Source organism: Erpetoichthys calabaricus, chromosome 3 (assembly GCF_900747795.2).
Source record: "Erpetoichthys calabaricus chromosome 3, fErpCal1.3, whole genome shotgun sequence".
Taxonomy (NCBI): domain Eukaryota; kingdom Metazoa; phylum Chordata; class Cladistia; order Polypteriformes; family Polypteridae; genus Erpetoichthys; species Erpetoichthys calabaricus.
In genome coordinates, this window is record NC_041396.2 from 292,410,473 (window position 1) to 292,434,870 (window position 24,398).

A 24,398-nucleotide genomic window follows, 5' to 3' on the forward strand; every position below is an offset into this window, starting at 1 on the left:
AAGTCGACATTTGAACCTCTCTTTCTTTACTGTGTCCCTATTTTTCTTTCTTTTCTCTGTTCCCTAATATGCCTCCATATGACACTAAGAGGGTGGCTACAAGTCGTCTTTTCACAGCGACTTTTATATCTGACCACTTCTATTTTATTTTGAACACTGTGGAACATTTTGAACTTCAACTTTCAAGTGTCTCTGCCTCTGTGCATCACTTGATCAACTTCCTTTTGTTGTTTATCTCCCTGCTTAAGCCAACAAATAGTATGTTTTTCTTATCTTTTAACTAAACACTGAATGGGAAAGGTGCTCTTTATATTGATTTGCATATTAAAATATGCAAAATTATGGGAGGAGTCGAGGTGGGATGGCAGTCACGTGTACGTGCATTACTTTTCATGCTGACCGGGATTTATGGAGCTGAAGTGCGTGGAAGCTGGCTTATGCACGCTTTTGTGTATTTTAATTTTTTTGTCTGCACATTTCCACTTTTGTCAGGACACCATGTTTTAGTGTGAGTTCTACACACGCCGTTATGCACGAGGCCCCAGTTGATTTTTATTTTGTCCCGATATGTAAAACCTTACAATTGAAAGAGGGTATACTTTCTTTTTCACATGGCTGTACATGCAGAACTTTAAAATGATATTTTTATTAAAATTAAAATTTCAGAACAAAAAATATATCAAACACTGATAAAAGTTTCATGCTAATTAATCACAGGGGGGAAAAAAAGCCATGTAATGCTTTACATCAATTTACTATTGTTTAATCATGGGGCTGTGTTGCAGCTAAAGATGAGATTTTTCATGTGTTATGATGTCAAGTGTTTTGCTGTCCTCTCAGACTTATTTCGCTTATACATTTATTTTATATATATATATATATATGATTAGCAGACCACATTATTTATGGAAATTTGTTAAAAGCAAAGACATGCAATGCTATCAGGAATTGAAAGCTTCTGGACAATGCTTCTCAGACATTTTTTTGTTTTGAAAACCCAATCAAAAGCTACAAACAAACAAATTAATAACTAAAATGCTAAACACAATTTTAATATATAAAATCTTAAATTCTAAGAATAAGACCTTTACTATGAGCCAAATGCCAGTGAATACATATATTTTTATTTATATTATTTACATGACTTTGGTCAGTTTGGCAAGATGCAAAATGCTAAGATTTTTGGTATCCCCACTTAATTTGTGATCACATTAGTTTGTGAAATGTTAATTCACTATAAATCAGTCTTCAAATACTACTTTCAGCTGGACTTGAAGAGACAGTTCTATTTATCCTTGTAAACTGCATGAAACCAAAATGACTTCAAAAGCGCAAATTAGATATGCACAAAGAGCATTTAAAATGGCACTTTTAAATAGTGTTGACATTGAAGAGTCTAATCCACTGCATTTACTAATAAATGTATATAGATTTTTTTTCATTCCAATAGATAGCACATCATAAACATTACCACTGTTTCATAGTATCCCATACCTATACAAGACGCAGAAGTGCAAAAAATTCAGTTTTCTGGTTTAAAACACTGCCAAAAATATCTACAAAGAAACTAGAAGTGCCAAAAGTCTATTTTAACATTTTTCATGAAATTTCTTCCAAGTCTACGAACAATCTTTCACAGTCTATCCACTTCTGGAATACCGAGTGCAAAAAAACAAAAGTTGGTTTTCAGTCAAATTGGTTAAGTACAGTGACTGTTTATTGACTCACTCGGTGTTGATCACATACGGAACAGGCAGGTCACATCTTCATGCACATCTCAAAGATAGTAATCTGCAATTACAACTTACAGTAAGTGTGCCATCACTCAACTCTCTCCCTAATATAAAACTTAATCACTAGACAGCAACTGATACCAAGTGCTTGTATTAGTGAGCCATTTATAAAAAGAAATTTATTTAGAAGGGTATTATTAAGTTAGAACATTAGAACAATCTAGACCAGAACAGGCCATTCAGCCCAACAAAGCTCGCCAGTCCGATCCACTTAATTCTTCTTAAAATAAAAAAAAGCAACTCCAGTTTTGAAAGTCCCTAAAGTCTTACTGTCTACCACACTACTTGATAGCTTATTCAAAGTATCTATGATTCTCAGAGTAAAGAAAAACATTCTAATGATTCTGCAAAATTTACCCTTAAGTTTTCAACTGTGTCCCCTTGTTCTTGATGAACTAATTTTAAAATAACAGTCTTGATTCACTGGACTAATTCTCTTCATGATTTTAAACAACTTCCAACCATGTCACCTCTTAATCTTCTTTTGCTTAAACTGAAAACTGAAATAAACAAACAGAGCCTGGGGGTTGGTTTTGTTCCTACAAATTATAAGGTTTTCAAGTTTCACTTTGTTCAGTGCTCTTCTTCATAGCTGATTTTTTTTTTTTTTTTAAAGAAAAGTCCATCTAAAAATGTTTAAACACTGATGAAATTACCAGATAAATATATATGTTCTGTTTTATGAGTAAATCTAAAATTTTTTTACTTTTCAAGTAAACATACTAATTTCCGATTATGCAGCTCATAAAGTTTGTTGACAACTAGCAGTGTAGCCCCCCAGTAAAAATGGTTTAGAGTCATTGCTCTACTTTTATCAAGTATTTCTCCACTTCTGCTTCACACTGTTATGTATAATTTCATCCAGTTTTGTTTCTATATCAAATAACCCTTTATGAAACAAGTACACTGGGGAAATTTAGCACTTGATGCTCACAAGTCTTGTTACTTGTTTACTGTAATTAGCTTTGTTACACCAGCTTGGAGCCACATTTGGATTCCTCCAGTGTCTGCAGACAATGAACAGTACACTAAATTATTCCAATTCTAGTTTGTCTCGTCTGATTTTTGGTAATGAGAGATTTTCAAGTAGAAGTACAGGCTTTATTATGCCAACACTGCAGCACTGTGAAGTCTGCTGGCAATACCACTAATAGCTTAAAGTGTTCTTTTTTCTAACAATTGTAAGTGTTTTTGTCTTGGCCAACTTGATTGTAGTTAATTGCATGCTATACTGGTAACTGTTTGCATGAATTTCAAAATTGTCAGTTATGGTTTGCTTAATGTTCCTTTGTAATGACTGAATTATTATCTGATTTCAACTTTTAAGCTGACTTGTTTAGCCTTTCCCATCTCCACCGCCTCTGATTTTCACCTTTGTGCTACATTGTCAAAGGATTCAGCTCAGGTAGTACTTATACTTGTTAAAAATGAGTGGGTACCCCTAAATGTTCTTAGAATGGTCTAAAACTTTAAAACATTCAGTAGCCAAAGGTATACCCTTGTTTTTTGTCACAAACTGAATTTATTCAGGCAAACAGTAAAATAATAATTGGCTTCAGTGTCTCTATCTTATGCCACTATTTTGTTTGCACCACCTGTTGGCACACTGCTAAAATAACATTTTACTAGAGGAACAGCGCACACATGGATGAGTTTGTTGCTAATGGTGCAAAATGATTTCTGTAATTTGTTCTGTGTTTTCACTCTCCCTGCAGAACAGCATTATGCCAGAGGTGAGCAGTTGCTATTTCACTTATGGTACCTATTGCCTTGTTGCTAAGGAATATTGATCTGTCCCTTTCAGGAACCACGTCCAATAAACTGGCATGTGTGCCTTATGTAAACATATTGAAACAGTGGGGCTTTCATCTGGCTTTGCTGTTTGAATGAAAGTGTACTCTCTACATCACCTCACTGAGCTGGTGAGTAAATTATAACAATTATACAGCAATTGTATGCAAACTAGACTTTGTATAGTGGAGAAACTGTTAACAAGAACATTCTCTTATCTCTCATTTTCTTCATCAGACCCGTCTTGACTTGCCCAATGAGAAATATAACAGATGTGTTTTGCATACCAGTACCAAGGGAACAGTCATATTTTTCTATCCTTTAATAGAAAAAAGTACTTTTTTATGAGGGAGCATTGGAGGGTGGGAGCGGGGGGAAATTAAATAAAAATCAAGTTCTGAAAGGATTATATCATTTTTGTATAAACTGCCAGAAAAGCGCAGACCAGTGACATGAATGGACTAGTACTGAGCTAATGGAAGAACTCAAATTCTAAGAACCAGCACAGCAGTTAGGGGACAAACTAGTCATGCATGGCAAAACTCAAACTAAATCATTTATTCTTGGGATTTTGAGGTCCACCAGTTCAATATCAGACCAGTTATGATACCGGTTCACCCTTCTCTGTAGATTTATATGAAAACATTCCATTTAAATCCACTCTAAAAAATGTAAACCTGAGAAGAATTTAGGACCTAGAGTCATTGCACATATGAAGATGAACACCTTTTACACATTAGCAGTTTCATAACTGAACAGCTAAGAAAACTACAAAATAAACATTTTCTAAGTATTTAAATTGTGTGTCTGTGAAGCAGTGTCCACCTGTAATCTAAAATAGAACTTTCATTCTAAAAGCTATGATTACAATATTACTTACAAACTACTTGGCTGATATTTTATCAATAAACTATACTAGGTTGAGGAATTTATATTAAATATTTGTCAAAAAAATATTGCAACTTTTGTTATATTCTATGCAGTCACATATCATAGGTTGCTCACCTTAGAACCCCATCAGTGATGCGGCACATGATATCCAAATTATGGAGCAGACTGCTTTTGCTGCTGATGGAAATACATTTGTTAACTAAGATGAGATAGTAAATAAAGTAAATGAGGCACATCTAGTTGAAGATGATCTTTAGAAGAAGTATTCTCATTCTTTATACAATCTAATGTACAAAGGTAGATAGAGACAAAGATCTTTTCAGCATAAAAATGTTACTTGTTCTTTTACACTTTATTGCATGACAGCATTTCAGTATTGCAAAGTGCTTGTCCTTATTTTCAACATAACATAAAAACAGTGAATATTTGTCAATTTTATTAAATTCAATGAATGAGCACTGCGGGTGAAATCAAAAGATGGTCTATTAGTATCAGTAGTTATAGTTGGGTTTTTGGCTTATCTACATTTTTACTTTAATTACACTTCTGGATTTCATTAAGGCAAACTCTGCATGGAGTTTGCACATTCTTTATGTCCATGTGTATATTTCTCTGAACTCCTGTTTTCCTTCCTAATTAATGAATTACCGGTATATTAGAAATCTGACCAGGGAAACAGCAGGGGCAGCTTTTCCAAAATGTCTACATATGTTCACATATGCCCTCTACTGACACTTTACTATCAAGTTATTCCATAGCCTCCACCTGTTCATAAGTAGGCAGCTGTAAGAAGAACTGAATTTTGTGCAAGAAAAAAATTCTAAAACTGCAATGTAGTTTACTAGGTAAAAATTGTAATTTTTTTTTTTTTTGATTGTGTGGTCAGTCTTCTGCACCTGATAGTATAATAGTACATTGCACAGAGGCAGACCTTCAGATTTTAGAAAAGGTGGTAGTTACAACTCTAGTTACTCTAGTATTAAGGTACTTTCACATCTAGTTAATTTGGTGTGGTTTTTTTTTTCTTCAAACATAGATAGATAGATAGATAAGATAGATACTTTATTAATCCCAAGGGGAAATTCACATACTCCAGCAGCAGCATACTGATAAAAAACAATATTAAAGAATGATAACAATGCAGGTAAAACAGACAATAACTTTGTATAATGTTAACGTTTACTCCACCCCCACCCCCGGTGGAATTGAAGAGTTGCATAGTGTGGGGGAGGAATGATCTCCACAGTCTGTCAGTGGAGCAGGACGGTGACAGCAGTCTGTCGCTGAAGCTGCTCCTCTGTCTGGAGATGACAGTTTAGTGGATGCTCCATGATTGACAGGAGCCTGCAATTTCTGGTACAATTTCTTAAGAATCTGACAAACAAAAAAAGAGCATTCAAGTCATGTTTGTTAATTCAGTAGGTAATATCTAAGCTGTCCCAAAAATGACTGTTTGCCAAAACCTGGTACTTCCTAAAAAGTACAGTTCATTTTGTTAGATGTGAACTTGCTAATTGCACTTTGGTGCAGACCAAAACAACCACAGCAAGACCCTTTGGAAAGGCTGGTCTTCGTGCAGTACCAAGTGAACCCCTGATTGATTCACATGTGGTATGAATGTGATCAGACACAGGACTAATTTAACTACTTGAAATACTATGGATTGTATGTGAAACTGTGCATGTTGTGGTAGTCTGGCTAATTCCATGTTGTCGGTAATTAGGGAATCTTATTCATAACATAAGTTAAGAGTTAATATGGAGCAAAAAAATTGCACATACAGGCATGGTGAGAAACAAATAGCAGTGCCCGGTAAGAATGACAAACTGACAATCCCCCTAATCTTATGCCACGACAGTGATGTACACAAGTCATCTCACTGTGATCGCTTTTTGGATGCAATGCGGTTTAAAAGGCACACTATGACATATGTAGTAAATGCTAAACATTCCAAAATGAACATTATTAATAAATGTTTATGAGAGTTAAAACAGTAGACCGGTGATCTGTGATAAAAACTAAATTGAAGTTACATTTATATGCTGGCTACTGGAGAGTTAAGTGCTGAAAATTATACAGTCATATAAAACTTGCCTTACACATCTACTATCATAAAAATGAAGTACACCAGTGAATGCCCTGTGAAGAGCTTCACTTCTTTTGTACACTAGCTTACTTGAAGGGTGACCTTTTCATACCATGTGTAGATGGGCATAATTTTCAAGTACAGTAATCCCTCCTCCATCGCGGGGGTTGCGTTCCAGACCTCCCCGCGAAAGGTGAAAATCCGCGAAGTAGAAACCATATGTTTATGTGGTTATTTTTATATTGCCATGCTTGGGTCACAGATTTGCACAGAAACACAGGAGGTTGTAGAGAGACAGGAACGTTATTCAAACACTGCAAACAAACATTTGTCTCTTTTTCAAAAGTTTAAACTGTGCTCCATGACAAGACAGAGATGACAGTTCCGTCTCACAATTAAAAGAATGCAAACATATCTTCCTTTTCAAAGGAGTGCGCGTCTGGAGCAGAGACGGTCAGAAAGAGAGAGGAAAGCAAACAAATCAGTAGGGCTGTTTGGCTTTTAAGTATGCGAAACACCTCGGCACAAAGCTGTTGAAGGCAGCAGCTCACACCCCCTCCGTCAGGAGCAGAGAAAGAGAGACAGAGAAAAACAAACAATCAAAAATCAATACGTGCCCTTCGAGCTTTTAAGTATGCGAAGCACCGTGCAGCATGTCGCTTCACGAAGCAGCTGCACAGAAGGTAGCAACGTGAAGATAATCTTTCAGCATTTTTAGACGAGCGTCCGTATCGTCTAGGTGTGTGCACAGCCCCCCTGCTCAATCCCCCTACGTCAGATATTAGGTAAGATTCGTTGAAATTATGTATGTAAACACAGTTTATATACAGTAAAACCTAAATATTATTTTAAAGATATCGAGCGTCTCCGATATCACATATGTTACAGCCATTACGACAGACAGGCCACCAGCAATAAATACATACAATGCAAGAAAAATTGTATACAGTAATCCCTCCTCCATCGCGGGGGTTGCGTTCCAGAGCCACCCGCGAAATAAGAAAATCCGCGAAGTAGAAACTATATGTTTATATGGTTATTTTTATATTGTCATGCTTGGGTCACAGATTTGCGCAGAAACACAGGAGGTTGTAGAGAGACATGAACGTTATTCAAACACTGCAAACAAACATTTGTCTCTTTTTCAAAAGTTTAAACTGTGCTCCATGACAAGACAGAGATGACAGTTCCGTCTCACAATTAAAAGAATGCAAACATATCTTCCTCTTCAAGTCAGGAGCAGATGTCAGAGAGATGGAGAAAAAAAAGCAAACAAATCAATAGGGCTGTTAGCTTTTAAGTATGCGAAGCACCGCGGCACAAAGCTGTTGAAGGCGGCAGCTCACACCCCCTCCGTCAGGAGCAGAGAGATAGAGAGACAGAGAAAAACAAGCAAGCACAAATCAATACGTGCCCTTCGAGCTTTTAAGTATGTGAAGCACCGTGCAGCATGTCGCTTCAGGAAGCAGCTTGCACAGAAGGTAGAAATGCGAAGATAATCTTTCAGCATTTTTAGACGAGCGTCCGTATCGTCTAGGTTTGCGAACAGCCCCCCTGCTCAATCCCCCTACGTCAGGATCAGAGAAAGTCAGTGCAAGAGAGAGACGGAGAAAAGTAAGCTGGGTAGCTTCTCAGCCATCTGCCAATAGCGTCCCTTGTATGAAATCAACTGGGCAAACCAACTGAGGAAGCATGTACCAGAAATTAAAAGACCCATTGTCCGCAGAAATCCGCGAACCAGCAAAAAATCCGCAATATATATTTAAATATGCTTACATATAAAATCCGCGATAGAGTGAAGCCGCGAAAGGCGAAGCGCGATATAGCGAGGGATTACTGTAGTCTTTTAGTTGTTCAATAACAGCCATTTTGCTCATAGAGTCGTGTTTGGTAAATAAACCAAATAATTAAGGACAATGTGGCGGTGTACAAATACAACTGTTGTCGACACTACATTGTATTTTTCCTGGTAAAAATGTTTCTGTCCAATGAAATAAACCCATGGTAGTTTCATTAGAGGTTTACTGATAGGTTTAGTTTGTTCGAAAGTTTGCATTGTGAAACACAACCAAACTAACTGTTAATTGAAACAAAATAACAAATCATCCCGATTCAAAACAGAGCAAACAAACTATGTGCGTGAAAACACCACTGGAAATTCCATGATAGCACATTACTTGATATGTACAATTCAAGGTGTTTTTATTTAAACAAACTCTTTGGTAACCACATACTGTTTTTTTCAAACCAAGTTTGTCAGAAAAATGACTGTCAGGTTTGTGACATTTGTTCTTGTGAGATTTATGTTTGTATCAATATATGGATGAGATATTAGCTGGTTAATAATTACTAAGAGTAAAATTTACTGGACAACTCAACTTAATTAAAATGTACAATGTCACACAAATGATACTTTAATTTTACATATCTTTTTCTTCCGTTTTAGATTTAACTCAACTTTACAGCTACCTTTGTGAAAATATACTTGTCAATTAAGGTTATTTCAGAATTCCTATAAAACAGTATTTGATCTGTTGTTTTCATGTTACCTCATATAAGTGACTAGACTCTGCTATTGTATAGCCCCATATACAGTATCAATGCAGGATTAATCACTGAATTGGACTGACTAAGGGCAGAAACTGCTTGTAGCTGTGGATGGCATTGCATTCGCTCTGATGTCATTCAAAAGAGTGTAGTGTATGCTTTAGTAAAACTTTTGTTATACTAATAAACAATATTTTAGATAACAAAAACACATACACACAATGAAAAATACAAATTTGGAGTTTTCTGATTCATTTTCAGGGATTCAGTATGCCGTTAAAGTAACACAGCTAATTGCAAATTTTGGAGCTTATGCACTTCTGGTAACACATTGCATGGTGTATGAGTGGAAAGGTTTGCCTCAAAATATTGGTGAATACCTGGTTGATGTGGGATTTTTTTTTATTAAATATTTTATTTTGGAATGATGTGTCATGTGATGTGTGCACCACCAAGGCTGCATCCTGTCTAGGGTGTAGTGCACCTGGGATAGGTACCAACTGCAACTGAACTGGACATACTGGTCAGAAAATGGATGTTTGTACTGACAACTCTAGACATGTTCAGAACAGCTGGAGGATAAATGCAAAGTGTTCATTCCATAATTGCAGCTGTGTATGATGATGTATTATGTGAATAATGCTGTTACTTGACTGGGTCACAATATCATGCTCCCAAAATGTGCACTAAACGTGTATTTTTATTTCACAAATAATTCTAAAATGGCATAAAAGAGGCAATAAATGAAATCCTTTTTTGCCTTAAAAGCACAGCCAGATTAAAACCATGCAAGATTTCTAAGTATTATACTGTATGAGATACCTGTGCACAATTTCATGTTCTTAAGTGTATGCTGCCTTTTGATTTATTTTAAGGAAAATAAGTCCATTTCATGAACTGTATCACAAAGGCAAAACTAACATGGAGAGAGAATAGTAAAATTAAATATTTTAAGTAAGGCGGAGTGGTGGCTCTGAGGCTAGGGATCTGCACTGGCAATCGGAAGGTTGCCGGTTCGAATCCCGTAAATGCCAATAGGGACTCTGCTCTGTTGGGCCCTTCAGCAAGGTCCTTAACCTGCAATTGCTGAGCGCTTTGAGTAGTGAGAAAAGCGCTATATAAATGCAAAGAATTATTATTATTATTAATTATTATTATTATTATTAAAGATTTTAAATGCCAAAACAGCATTTTAGTGCTAAAAAGAAAAAAGGTATATACACACAAACACAAAGTGCTTCAAGATGCACTGTCAGCTTCCTTGATCATCACTAACTGTAATTTCGCAGATTTAGCCATTTTCTGAATCCTGATTAATCCAGTACATGACTGTGGTGTGTCTTTTCCCATTTTTGACTTAAAAAGCAGTTACATGCTTTCATTTTTCATAAAAATTTCTTATAGCCAGAGTATACGAGCTATGTACTGTAGAATGTAAAACACACTTCAATTTGAATTATTAAAATAAAAAAAAAATAAAAAAATCTATCTGCAAAGGAACAGGCACCAGGCTGAAAAATCTCTGAAGGACAGAGCATTGATCCACTACTGTACACACCATCAAATATAAACTAGCAGCTGCATCACAACAGTTGTCTAAATCCACACTAAGCCTGATTGAAGGGCCAGACAAAGTGTGTGATGAAAGAAAAACTTGCATCTGGAGTGATGAAAATGTATCTCTTGATACTTCTTTACAACTGTGAAGATAAATGAAGTAAAAGAGAGAAGAGGTGAGACAAAGAAAAGGGAACATTAGTGGACAGTTGTGTAGAGTAAGGAATTCATCTTTTTCTCCTCTGTTACAAATATGTTAAATAGTACTGTTGTTCCCCCTTCTGAGCATCTTGTATTAACCTTAACAAGAACTTTTGTTTACATTTATTTCTTGGGCCAACGCTTTTATCCAAAGTGACTTAGAACATTTGAGACACAATTGTTTACATCTCTTTTGTTTTTTTCCCAAATGAAGCACAGACAGGTTAAGTGACTTGTTCAAGGTCACACAGTGTCAGTGGTGTGATTTGAACCCACAACCTCAAGGTTTGAAGTCCAAAGCCTTAACCACTGCACCACATTGCCTGCTTTGATATATTTACTGTTTAATGTCTGCAGTAAGAAGACTATATATAGAAACTAAAAAGCCAGATAATTTCAACAATTATACTAACATGTAACCTAGAGAAAAGCTTCTAGAAGCCATCTGCTTCACTTACACTGCTAGTTTAGTCAACTCTTTTTTTGCCCACAGCCATCATACTGTATAATGGCTCCTCCCATTGTGCCCATCCTCACTGTACTCACTAACAATAGATAGATAGATAGATAGATAGATAGAGTCACTAATAACAGAGAGATTGACATATTTTGAATGTCTCTAATGCTGATAAATTACCCAAAAAATTAAATTAAAAAAAATCACATTAAAATAAATTCACATTTGAATACACTATATTCAAATATAGTTTAAAAATTATTTGTGCTACATGTATGTTTATATTGCATGTGCTACTTTTTATGGAAACGTTTCTTCTTTTTGCTTGTGATGCATGTGTAAAGCCTTAAGTGTTAATGACTTACAACACTGCTACTTAAAAGATGCAGGTGAAAATGGCACATTTCCAACAAAGGTGACATTTGAAACCACAGGGTTCCTTGTGAGTACAAAGTAATGCAATAGTCCAGCAGACAACCACATCTATTTACAATCTGTCAACTCAATGGTACATTCTAAGAAAATGCTGGGTGCTATACACTTCACCAATTTATATAGATGCAAGTAAAAACAAATTAATACCACTTCCTTTAATAACAACAGGTGTTTAAGTAAAGGTAATGATATGTGGACTCATGGGATAAAACCTTAAGAAAACAGAACCTACCTGCCAGAATGTATTCCAATCTTTTAAATGTACAGGATATCAAATTTCAGCCACATAGTGTTACCAGAGAATGTATTTGGCATCACGCTCATTATCTCAAACAACTGGCTGAAAATCATACACTCAAAACCCAACTAGCCACCCGTGTTTTAGGGTAGATGGTAGTGCTGGGCGGTATACCGGTTCATACCAAAATCCGTTTATTTTTGTTATGATATGGATTTTTCTTATACTGCAACACCGGTTTAAATAGCCTAAACAACATTCGGAACGTGGCACAGCAGGAAACTGTTTAAGGGGGGGACCTTTTTCACTGCTGCACCGCTAAACACGCATGCAACGGAGTACATGTGTTAGTGGAGGTATTGAACGGTGAAAATGGACAGAGAACATTCTGAAACTGAAGCTGTAGCAGAAGATAAAGCTGAACATGATGACAGAAGAACTTTTGCCGAAAAAAGGAGCTCTTCTGTTGTCTTGTGATACTTTGGTTTTAAAAGGTCGGATATGTGAATACTGTTTCTATACTACTGGATAATACTGCAAGCCAAGTTGTACTTGTTTTATTTTTTTTTTTTTTTCAATACTGTGTAATTTACCTGGGTACTGTGTAATAGTGTGACATGATGTTGAATTTATTCTCGACATTTACACTTTAATCTCGACGCTTATGACGAGAATAAAGTCGACATGTTGAAAAAAAGTTTTTTTTTTTTTTTTTAATTTTGTATCACTATTATGCTCTAATGTTTTTCCTGTCATGGTATAATTTTTTTGCCGCTTTAAGACAATTAAGAGGTCAACATAAGGCATAAGCAAAGTGTGATTGCTATTAACTTAAGGAAAATAATGCAGTATAAACAACATCTTCTTAGTTAAGGTTGGACAATAGTTCAACACTGATTAGAACATTAGGAAACTTGTAATGAGCATAGGCCTTTCAGTCTAACAACTTCATCCTTCCTATTCATCTGGATTGTCCAAACTAACATCAAGTCTAGATCTAAAGGTCCCAAGAGCCCTACTGTCCACCACACTACATGGTAAATTATTCCACGTGTCTATGGTTCTTGTGTGAAGAAAAGCTCTCTACCATTTCTGCCCTTAACAAGTTTCCAACTATGTCCCTATGTTTTTGTTGCAGAATTTGTTTTAAAGTAACAACTGGGAACCACTGTGCTAACTTTAAACACTACAGTCATGTCACGTCTTAATCTGTTTGCTTAAAGTGAAAAGGTTCAACTGCTTCACAGGACTGTGGAGTTGGACTCGTGGAGTATGCAGCAATTACTGGAGATGGTGGTGGTTGGGTTGATACAGGGCATTGACACATCCACCACATGATGAACAAGTCGATAAAAAATGTACAGATTGACTAAATGTAAATTGTAAAATAATTTCCAGTTTCATATATACTAATACTAATTCAAATAAACTGTTTTCTAACTTTTTGATAAAACATTGTTTTGTCATTTGTTTGTTACTTAATGTTTATAACATCTTTAATAAATAATATTAAAAAAAAAAAAACACGATGGCATCTCTAAAGCCTTTAAACCCAAATTTAAAAGGTTAGAATGCTAAAACGTAGCTTGATGATTCACATTGGCAGTTATAAAATGCTTTGTATCCTGTATGTTGCATGCTTTCATTCAATATAGTAAATACACTAGGGTTGAAAGGTTTAAGGGTTAGTGCAGGGAGTTTACCATACGAACACTTAAAAGAATGGCTGCTGAAAATGGAGTTTTGAAGTTATATGTGAAAAATAAATTAAAAATCAGTCATTTCAATGAGTAATAGACATCATACAGAATTAAAGCCTTGGCTATATTTTAAAATCAACGTAATGGTGTCTTGATAAAATATAGAATCAATTTCTATTAAAACCATAAAAATTAAAGGGCGAACCCAAAATGTTTGACCGGTACTTAAATTACAAATAGAAGAGTTCATAGGTACCATAAATTGACGAGCAGGAGTTGGAGTCAGAGTCAAAGGTCTTCTGTATCAACTCAATAGCCTCAGCCCTACCACATGCAACTACAGTATGACAAATGAATTTTTAATTCATGTTGAACTAATTTCTAATTTTTCATTATAGAAGCATGACTAGCTTTAGAAGTCGTTCTCAGTTTTAATAAATATATTTTTAAAGTAAGCAGCCTGTTACCATATTGGGCTAACCAAAAAATAAAACTCAGTGTATGTTTATGTGGCCACTGTTACATGCTCTTGGTTCAATAATCTAGCATTTTACGATATAGCAATTTATTCACAGATACTTTTTTAACAAGAGGAAACACTACTGCTGCACTTTACACAGCTTGTTGACAATAGAAAGTCTATTAGCCTTTTAAAAATTTTCAAATACTACAACACTATAAATCACTACAATTTTTCAGTGAAACGAGGAACCCGAATTGGGTTGACAGTCTGGTTATGTTCATTTTTCCAATACAAGCATGCATACTTGGCATTTCTAGGACACTGATCACATTAAATACAGTCAATGAATAAATGTATAATTATACAGGTGGAGGACCTGGAGGAAACTAATGTGGTGCTGTTATTTTTGACCACAGATACTTATTTTTCCCATCAGCATTTTTTTTTTTTTGCTAAGGCACAGGTTTTTTTTCTTCAGATTTTATGATATTTACTTATTTTTTTATTCTACAAAAATATTTATCAACATAAACCTAATAAATATCTGCACTTGGTCTGTGAATCACTGCACTTATGACTTTGCCTAAAAAAAAAAAAAATGCAAGTATTTCAGCACTCACATTACCTGCACTTCAGAACAGGTGATCCACCTGAAGCTAAGCATATCTGGGCCTGGCTGAAGTGCCTAATGTTTGGTCAGGGCGAGGATCCTAAAGCCCCAATGCAGTTGTAGGGACACTGTGCTGAAAGAAAAAAAGATGGTGCCATCCTTTGGATAAGACATAAAGCTTAAGTCCTGACTCTCTATGGCCATGAAAGATCCCTGGACATCTTTCGAAAAAAGTAGGATGCCCCACACCCCGAAGTTCTGGCTAAAATGCGCATTATAACATTGTCCATTTTTGACCCCTAATAACCCTGCCTGGCTTCGCTCTTTCATCACCTAATAGCTAATGTATGCTGGGTGTACTGGGGTGAGAGTGGCTGTAGCTACAGTACATGTTCCATGTGGATTCTGCAAATTGGTGGTGGGTGAAGTGAGTCCCCACCGTCTATGTAAAGCACTTGGAGTAGTTAGAAAGGCACCAGATAAATTCAAATAATTATGTTTACTGTATTACTAAAAAAAAAAACAAAAAAAAACAATACCATCAGCTAAACCAAGTTAAGTTTTTTCAGAGCAACATTGCTTCGGTCTTAATGTCTACATAATGTAAACCCATTTAATAACACACTGTAAAATAAAAACAACTGAAAAACAAATATTTTAAATATTAATTTATCTTTAGTACATGTATTTGCCTTCCAAAAGACCAATTTGTTAAACTCATATGGTTATCAAATAGATGTGTTGCCAAAGTATCTCATTAAGGTTTCTGCTTCCTCTTGGTCTTTACCAGTGTTCATCTGTAGTGACTGCTGTGTTTAATTCACTCTAATATTTTGTTGGTATCTTCTGTTAGACAATGCATCTTAAAGTACAGACACAACTTATTAAAATACATTGTTTTAAAAAGACCCCCAGAATAAAACTGAGGAAAATAATGTCTCTTAAGATGGATAGTAATATAACCTAAAGATCTCACAGATCCTTTACAAGTCAATGTCAAACTTTAAACCAAAATGGGTATTTTGCCAAAAAGACCATGCACAACTCATGCCATTCATTCAAAAGATGTCAAAGGAATGTGCCTCCCATAAAAAAAAAATTGTTCAGGTGAGCTAAACATCAATGTTGAGATTGTGAAACTGATAACAATAAAGATGTGGCAATTAATCTGCCAGTGATTAGAATCAGCATGTTTCCCTGGATGCTACTTTCAACTACGATACTGTGTCTTTTTTAATGTACCTAAATCTTTGTATCTGACAAAATATTTTATTTCATTTATGTGAAAGTTATCATTTTCAAACTTCAACTCTGCCACATTATTCATAACAAAGAACTAATTTCAAAACAGTAACTGGCAGAGTTGTGCATTTTAGAGTAAAACACTGTTCCACTAATGTGTGTATATGTATGTTTTCAGAAATTTTGCACAACAAGAAGACATTTTAATTATTTTTGTTTTAAGGCTAGTGCAAAATAAATCTGCACTGCATGCATTCATGTTACTGGGTTGCCAAAATTTCTCCCTGACCTCCTCTGCCTATCAATAACATGATGGTGCATGTTGGCAGACTATGGAAATAACACTTTTATCTTCCTGTAACCAGTACAAAGGGTTAATAGGTATGGTGAGTTCAGTTGCAATCTCTGCCAATCCCCCTTTTTGCTTTTTTATCATTCATTTGCATTTCCTCCTTTTAATTTGACTCTTGAATATTGCAGTATGTAAAACAAACAAGTTTCTCTTCTGTTTGAGAGGTCCAAAACAACAGATGTTCCTTTTTTCTTGCTGCTGCATTTATATAAATTGTACAAGATGAGCATTCATTGGTTGTTAGCTCTCAATAGCACAGAGCCCACCCCTACAACTAAGGACAAGATCAAACTTGCCCGATTTTGTCAAGGGAAGTCACAGACTAGCTGGAGTGAGCCCCTGGGTATGTCATACTACATGCCGGCTCTTCATAAGACCACACTGCTGACTTTCCCCCAAATTGATATGATTATGTAAATGAAGGCTATGACTAGAAAGCCAATATCACTGGAAAAATGATCTAATGTGTCATGGCCTTTGAGCCAGTTCTAATTTTTAAGAACACCGTATTCCAAGAAAAACACCTGCTACCTACTGTCAAATTTGGTGGAGGTTCCATCATGCTGTGGGTCTGTGTGGCTAGTTCAGGGACTGGGACCCTTGTCAAAAGTCGAGGGTCAGATGAATTCAATCCAGTATCAACAAATTCTTCAGGATAATGTTCAAGCATCAGTCACAAAGTTGAGGTTACGCAGGGGTTGGATATTCCAACAAGACAATGACCCAAAACACAGTTCAAAATCTACAAAGGCATTCATGCAGAGGGAGAAGTACAATGTTCTGGAATGGCCGTCACAGTCCCCTTACTTAAATATCATTGAAAATCTATAGGATGATTTGAAGCAGGCTGTCCATGCTCGGCAGCCATTAAATTGAACTGGAGAGATTTTGGATGGGAGAATTGTCTAAAATACCTCCATCCAGAATCCAGACACTCATCAAAGGCTATAGGAGGCGTCTAGAGGCTGTTATATTTGCAAAAGGAGGCTCAACTAAGTATTGATGTCACATCTCTGTTGGGGTGCCCAGATTTATGCACCGGTCTAATTTTGTTATGATGCATATTGCATATTTTCTGTTAACCAAATAAACTTAATGTCACTGCTGAAATACTACTGTTTCCATAAGGCATGTCATATATTAAAAGGAAGTTGCTACTTTGAAAGCTCAGCCAATGAGAAACAAAAATCCAAAGAATTAAGAGAGGTTCCCAGACTTTTTCATATGACTGTATATATATAATAAATTGATTGAGGGTAATGATAAAGTAAAATGTGTAATTAAAAAAAACACTTTATTCAATCAGAAGACAGGGAACTTAAGTGTAATGGCCATGGCGTAACCTTGACTAGTGGCGTGATTTCTGCAAACTTTGGGTTTCCAATCCATACCTTTACCTAATATACAGTACATTGGTTCAGTTCAGGAGAGATCATGCGAGAATTATGGAAGAAGCTAACAGAGAAGAAACATTATCTTTTTTTCCTTATCACAAAGTAGCATTTATAACAGTTGTATATGTTTATTCAAGCTACCCAGTTATTACTGTAAAACAAAATGCTAATGAACCCAAGTACCTAGAAATGTAGCTTACCAATCAACCAACTTTCTCTTAAAATAGTTTTAATCCATTTTTTAATTCTAAAAATACAGTCAATCTTTATAAAGCTGGCAGCGGGACATTTTTCAATGTCTTATGGTGTGTAGAGACAAGTACAATCAAGTTCAAATTCCAGTGACTTTGTCACTAATCCCCATTACCACAGCAACACAATTTCAGACCAATTTTGAGTATAAAATGCATGTGCCTCCAGGTTTTTTACCCTTTTCTAAAGCAACAAGACTCAAACAAAGGTAAAACCAATTCAAGGGGGACACCTCAGTATGTGAAAATAAATGGAATTAAACCCATCTATACTATTTATGTATTATTATTCTTATCTAATTTTAATTAATTTTTCTTTTCATGCAACTATTTCATTGACATATCATAAAGCACCTTGAGCTACACCATTTGTATGAAAATGTGCTATAGAAGGATGCATTGGGTGCAAACTTTTGTTTCAACCATTTCCTCCTTTTAATTTGACTCTTGAATATTTTGTATACACACCCCAATTTTTGCCTATAAATTGTACATAAATGCTGGACAGTTTAATCACTTTTTAAAGAAACGTATGTCTTTCTATATTTTATACAGTTAACTTTGTGATTTGTTTGTTATTATCTTAAATGTGTTTTAATGTCAAGGTCATTTAAGCCCATAGATCAAACAGGTGGCACTACCTAGGTGGCAAAAACAAAGAAGGTGCTGTTCCTATTTAGCACTCATTGTTTGCACCCAGGTCTGCTCTTTCTTCATTTTCACTCTTTGGACACAATTAACAATCTGATCCTCAGTTTGTGTAGCTGGCTTTTTCTGGCTTTCATTATGTCCAAAAAAAAAAAAAAATGTTTTTGTATTATAGATACTTGAATGCATCGGGTATTGTCCTACCTTTCATTTTCACCTAAGTACTTTTCATTAGTTTGAGCCCTTTAAATGTAACTAAACAATGACAAACTGCAGAATCAGTTACAGATAGTAGCTCCTTTTCAGCATTACCATTACACTGCTGCATGTAAGCAACAATTCAACATTTTTAACAACAAGAAAGAATATTTTAAACTTTGACAAAGACATTTTAAAATAAATAACATTATCTTAATTTGTACATATACCAAACACATTATATATACATACATACATACACACCTTGCACAAATCTTTTTTAGGGTTTATGGGCAGCCAAAAAAGGTTGAAACCAGAATATAACTGACCATGTCTGAGACAATAATCTAATTAAAAGAATTAAAATAAACATCTTCAACTGCAGGCTCTTAAGACTGGGACTAGAAGCAAGACTATATTTACAGTATGTCCACTATAATTCTGGTAATTTCCAAATATTACAATGTGGCTAATATTTCACCTCATTACTATTTACTGAACTTGTCAGTGGTAAGTGAGGTTGCATGTAATTATTATTTACTGATTTGGTCAATGTCTTTATCCAAGGAGACTTAAAACATCTGAGACACTATTGGTTATTACTTTTTTTGATTTGAGCACAGGCAGGTGCCATTTGCTTATGGTCACACAGTGTTAGCAGCACGATTTGAACCAACAATCTCTGGGTTTGAAGTACAAAGACGTATCCACTATGCGTTTTCAATTTACAACTGCACGTTAAGCAGACTTATACTTTAAATAGTTTTACCAAACATAAGCCATTATGACACATTTCAACATAAACCATCAGTAATGTGGCCACCCCATTCCCTGCAACACTCAACATACCTCATACTATAGGCGCCAGCCCCAAGCTCTTGGCCAATCCCAGAAAGACTTGCATCAAAATCTTGCACCAGGCCAGACTCTATCACTTCATCTGCTAAGGGTAATTTCAAAGCCCAGGCCATTTTGATAGCAGTTATTGATAAGGCTGATATGCAAAACTGAATCCAAATTGAATCAACCAGGAAATCTCTAGATGAGCAGTAACCAGTTTCCTCCAATAGTAGCTTCCCTTAGGAATGGATCACTTTTTGCAATTTACAACCGAGTCTGAATGATGCATTGTAGTGCTAAACGATATACAAGTTGAAGCTCCTTCCTTCAAATCAAATAATACATCCAAAACAGGACAGTACCATGGAGCAAGTCACTCAAAATGATCATTGGTAATCGTCATTCAAAATATGCAAAAGATGTTAGCACACCTGGGAATTAAATCCTCTGCCTGGAGGCAGCAATATGTCCAACTAAGATTATTGCCAAATTTCACATAAAAAAAGGAAAGAAGACACTTTGCAAGATAAAGTACAGTCTCGATAACAAGCTGTTATTTTAGCAAAAAGTAAGCAACTGAAATGTCAAGTTGTCTTTCTTCCTCCGCTGATTTAAGAAAAATGACAAAAATAATGTGTATAGGTGGCTTTCTTCAATAAAAAGACCTACAATCAGGAAACAGGTCTAGAAATCGGTCAAGACAAAGATATCAATCACCTTGGCAGTAAGGATGAGGAAGTAGAGGATATAGAATGTAATTTCAATCTTGGGCAGTGGATTGCATTTCTTTTGGAAACTCGCTTATAGGTGTATGAGGCTGAAATCAAAACAGCGAATAAAACACTAGCTATTTAAAATTAAAACCGATCTAGAGCGCGCGTTGACCGGGATGTTGGGAGAAGCCCCAATGCTTATTCCAATAATGTCTGGAAATGTGATTTTGTTTTTAAAAACAAATTATTCCAGTACGGATGTGTCAATAAGGCGCAGCCCGAGTGCTTAGTGCACTCGCACCGAGAAGAGGAGACTTGTGTTAATCTTTCTCCCGAAAGCTAACAGAAATAAGAGACTGACAACAAATGAAACAGAATTCTAAGAAAAAAAAAGTAACCAAATTAATTTAGCCGAGGTGAGGCTTTAAAACAGACCTCCGTGTTGCATGCAAAAACACGTAAACGCACACTAAAAACTACTTTTCCAAATCCATAAGGGCGCTGGAACACCCAGGTCAAGACAGTTAAAAAACGATATCCAGCAAAATGAGTCGAAGAACACAGTATCCTGTTTACAGAGGTGAAGGAAGGTGATGCGCAGTGACTGACCGTAGTCTTCTTTGGCTCAGTTTGTTTTGAAAACATTCAACAAGAGCAACACCAAAAAAATGGTCTCGATCGACAATGAAACGATCCAACCAGTAGATTACTTTTGTAGTGGTTTTCCTTCTTCCTTTTCGTACACAGAGCTACCAAAAAAAGTTAGAAAATGCACACAAAAAAAAAAAGCATCCACACTCGTAACCTCCAAAACAACAGCGTCGAAATAAATATATTCCCCAAGTCAAATGAGAAATCACTGCTCTGAAAGGCCACGTTTCGGAGGAAGGCGGAAAACCCGAAGGGAGGATGAGTGTAGGTGGGTGGGATGTTTCTTTTTCGCTGTTATCCAAATGCGCAGCTCCAAGCCGCTGTGCTGCCCTCCCCCAGATCCCGGAGATTAGAGGGTCGGTACTCGGCAGTGCAGAAGCTGTATCGCCCCGCCGCTGCTTAGCTCTCTTTCTTACTCACTCTACGTTCAAACCCAACATGGAGGAAATGCCCGCCTCTCGAGCGCATAGGCGCACGGCTGCTCCAATCAACGTCCTGCGATTGTGATGCGTCACACCCGGAAAACGGTAGGCGGGAACCGCGCGCAGTGAGGCGAAGTGTCTGACTGTCGCACGCCAATTGCGACAGAGAAGGGCGAGACTGAGGACGTCGATTAGTTGCGCTCTAGGTTCGTTTGCAAAGGTTTGATTTTTTTTATTGTGATGAAGATGAAGAAGGCCATTTCTTATCCCCTGAAATGCTCAGGTAAAGAAATAAACCTGCAGAATATGTACACATTATGAAAACAATACACACATTTCATGCCATTTTAGATAGAAACTTTATTAAGAAAATTCGTAACTTGAAATATGCTACAAAGGTACAAAAATGATTCATAAGTAAATTAAATGTGTAAAATATCCATTTTCCTTCAAGTATTTGGCTCTAAAACGAAAATACAAAATACAGTTATGTTATCTGATCTGACTGAGCTATAACAAAAACGACAAAATTGATAGATAGATATAGAGAGATACTTTATTAATCCCAAGGGGAAATTCACAAATTGAAATTCACATTGATTTCGATAACACATTTTTCAGTGCCACCCCTAGCCAAACTAGGGCACTAAGCGGAATCTTCTTGAGCCCACCCCTTCCAAACTGTCCAGCTTGCTTCAAATTGAACAGTCACTATATAATATTAACTAAACAAAGAAATACACACCACAAACGTAACTAAAATGTTTAATATCAAATAAGTATATAATCAAAACTTGAAAGGGAATGCTTAGAGGTATCTTCTGTCTCTTTGTTGCATATCACAACAGCACACGTCTACATTTTCTGGAGGCAAAGTCATCTATTAGGTTGTCATACAGCAGCTTCTGTACAAGGTCTGAGTTGATGCTGATGATATGCCAACTGCTTATTTGTCTGCGTCTTTGTGCCATGGATGACTTCAAGTATGTCTTGATGAGTGCAGCTTTTGAAAAACTTTACTCAGCACATGCAGTTTGGATAAAGTTTTTCCAAGTGATTATCATGGATAAACAGCAGCATCTCGACAGTATTTGTGGTGTCAACCCTGGAAGGTTCATTATCTCCTTTGTGTACCAATTGATTTGTTTCATTTATAAATGAAGGCCTAATCTGAATACATTATATTCACAATATATAATATTACTGTACTACTAATAGTAATGATATATAAAATAATTCTACTAATAATAATATAAAAGTTGTAATACTACCACTGAAAATACTTTATAAACATACTTACTATAGTGAATACAGGGTCAACATGAAGCTGCATATTTATGGTATGTATTTAAAAATCATCCACACTTATGAGTTTATCTAAACTTAATTTTATCCTTCCAATGAAGTAGATAATAATAAGACATTAACTAAATCAGTATTGTTAGCTACCAATACAATTAAGCAACAATCCAAGTTAATGTAAGCTAATTGCTCTTTTTTTACATCAAAGTTGCTTGCATGGTGCTTTTCCACAATTCAACCAACATCTAACTAGTAAGCAGGAGAGTCTGCGTGTTGATGAAATCTACAAATGTGTCCTCAATGCAGCAACACTCAGAGCGGTTCATAAGTCAAATAGGGTTAGCAGCCTTTGAAAACCCCTTACACCCTGGCAGCATTTTTCAGCAATCTCCACCTGAGGAGGGTGGGGGGGACCCAAAAACACAGCCTTATTATTCAAAAAAATAAAAGCAGGATAATTCATTTTTCACCAAAACCCGACAGATAACTTCTCAAATGTGATTGAATCTATGTTTGTGTCAAATTTAAACATTCATTTACTTAGAAACTGCTGCCAAACAAGGAAAAAAAAACTGGCATTCACAGTAATATTTTCAAATTTTTGTTTTCTAAAACAGTATACTGTATCTCATGTACAAGTAATATCAGGACCGTTTTTTTTCACCTCTGAGGTGTTCCCATACATGTCAACTGTACCTGTATAAAGTTTCATGTTGATAACACAAAGAAATAGATAGTTACAGCATTTGGCACCATGGGTCCCCCTCCCCTTTCCAAAACCTCTCCAAACTGGGATCCAGGTTCAGAACAATTTTATTGCACATAAAACAGTGAATTATATAAATATTCTGAACCCCATCCCCTAATGTACTCTTACACCTAAGTACCTCCCTATCCCACCTACACATTTTCATGAAACTATTTACATTATATCCTCCTGCTTCAAACAGTGTATTTTTTCATTACGCACGCCATCAGCCATGTCTCATTATGTCTTTATATGGACATGTATCGTTGGAGACGTCACAGTTGCTGCCATCCAATGGTATAAAGTTTGTGAGTGTGTGACCTATTGAGTCAGGGCTAATGACCCGGATATGTCAGGTGATACTTGCCAAAGGTCACCTTGTGACCTTTATTTGATGCATCATGGAATAATGTGCTTGGACTCGAGAATCTACTGTAAGTACTGATTTGTCACTTGGAGATATTTGCTGTTGTTTTGTGAAGAAATAGGCAAGAGCACACGAATAATCAGGAGAGAGGTGTAACACTTTTCAATTTTTCACAGCATTGGTTGAAATCTATTGGTCGGTACTTTTTGATTGATGCATAACACTTTGGTAGCCCTTGTACAGAATAATTACTATGATTTTGTCATAGATGAAACACCACACATATGATTTCATACAAGAGTAAAACTCAACCTTAAATTCTGTAACAATTTGATTACTAGGAATGTAAAGTAGACACCTGTCGCTTGCAAACAAGGTACTATTTGTGTCAGTGTGTGGCATAGTTCACCTGTCTAATATAACAAAAGATTTTTTAAAGATTGCTCGGTCCGGTACGAGACTGCCCAGGGTGTAAGAGGGTAGTCTACTAGTGTGTATAGG

General features: G+C 36.0%; 1 protein-coding gene across 2 annotated transcripts in view; it reads right to left on the reverse strand.

Annotated features, from left to right (window-relative positions):
* The window catches only part of tfcp2 (transcription factor CP2), a 90,277-nt gene extending 68,769 nt beyond the window's left edge, over positions 1–21,508 (reverse strand). Inside the window, exon 1 of one of the 2 annotated variants that reach the window (XM_028798531.2) lies at positions 19,704–21,508. In XM_028798531.2, coding sequence (XP_028654364.1) covers positions 19,704–19,825 — 122 coding nt within the window. In that variant the 5' untranslated portion in view covers positions 19,826–21,508. The remainder of the gene's footprint in view (positions 1–19,703) is intronic. The other variant, XM_028798530.2, reaches the window with a different exon arrangement.
* Between the last annotated feature and the right edge of the window lie 2,890 nt (positions 21,509–24,398).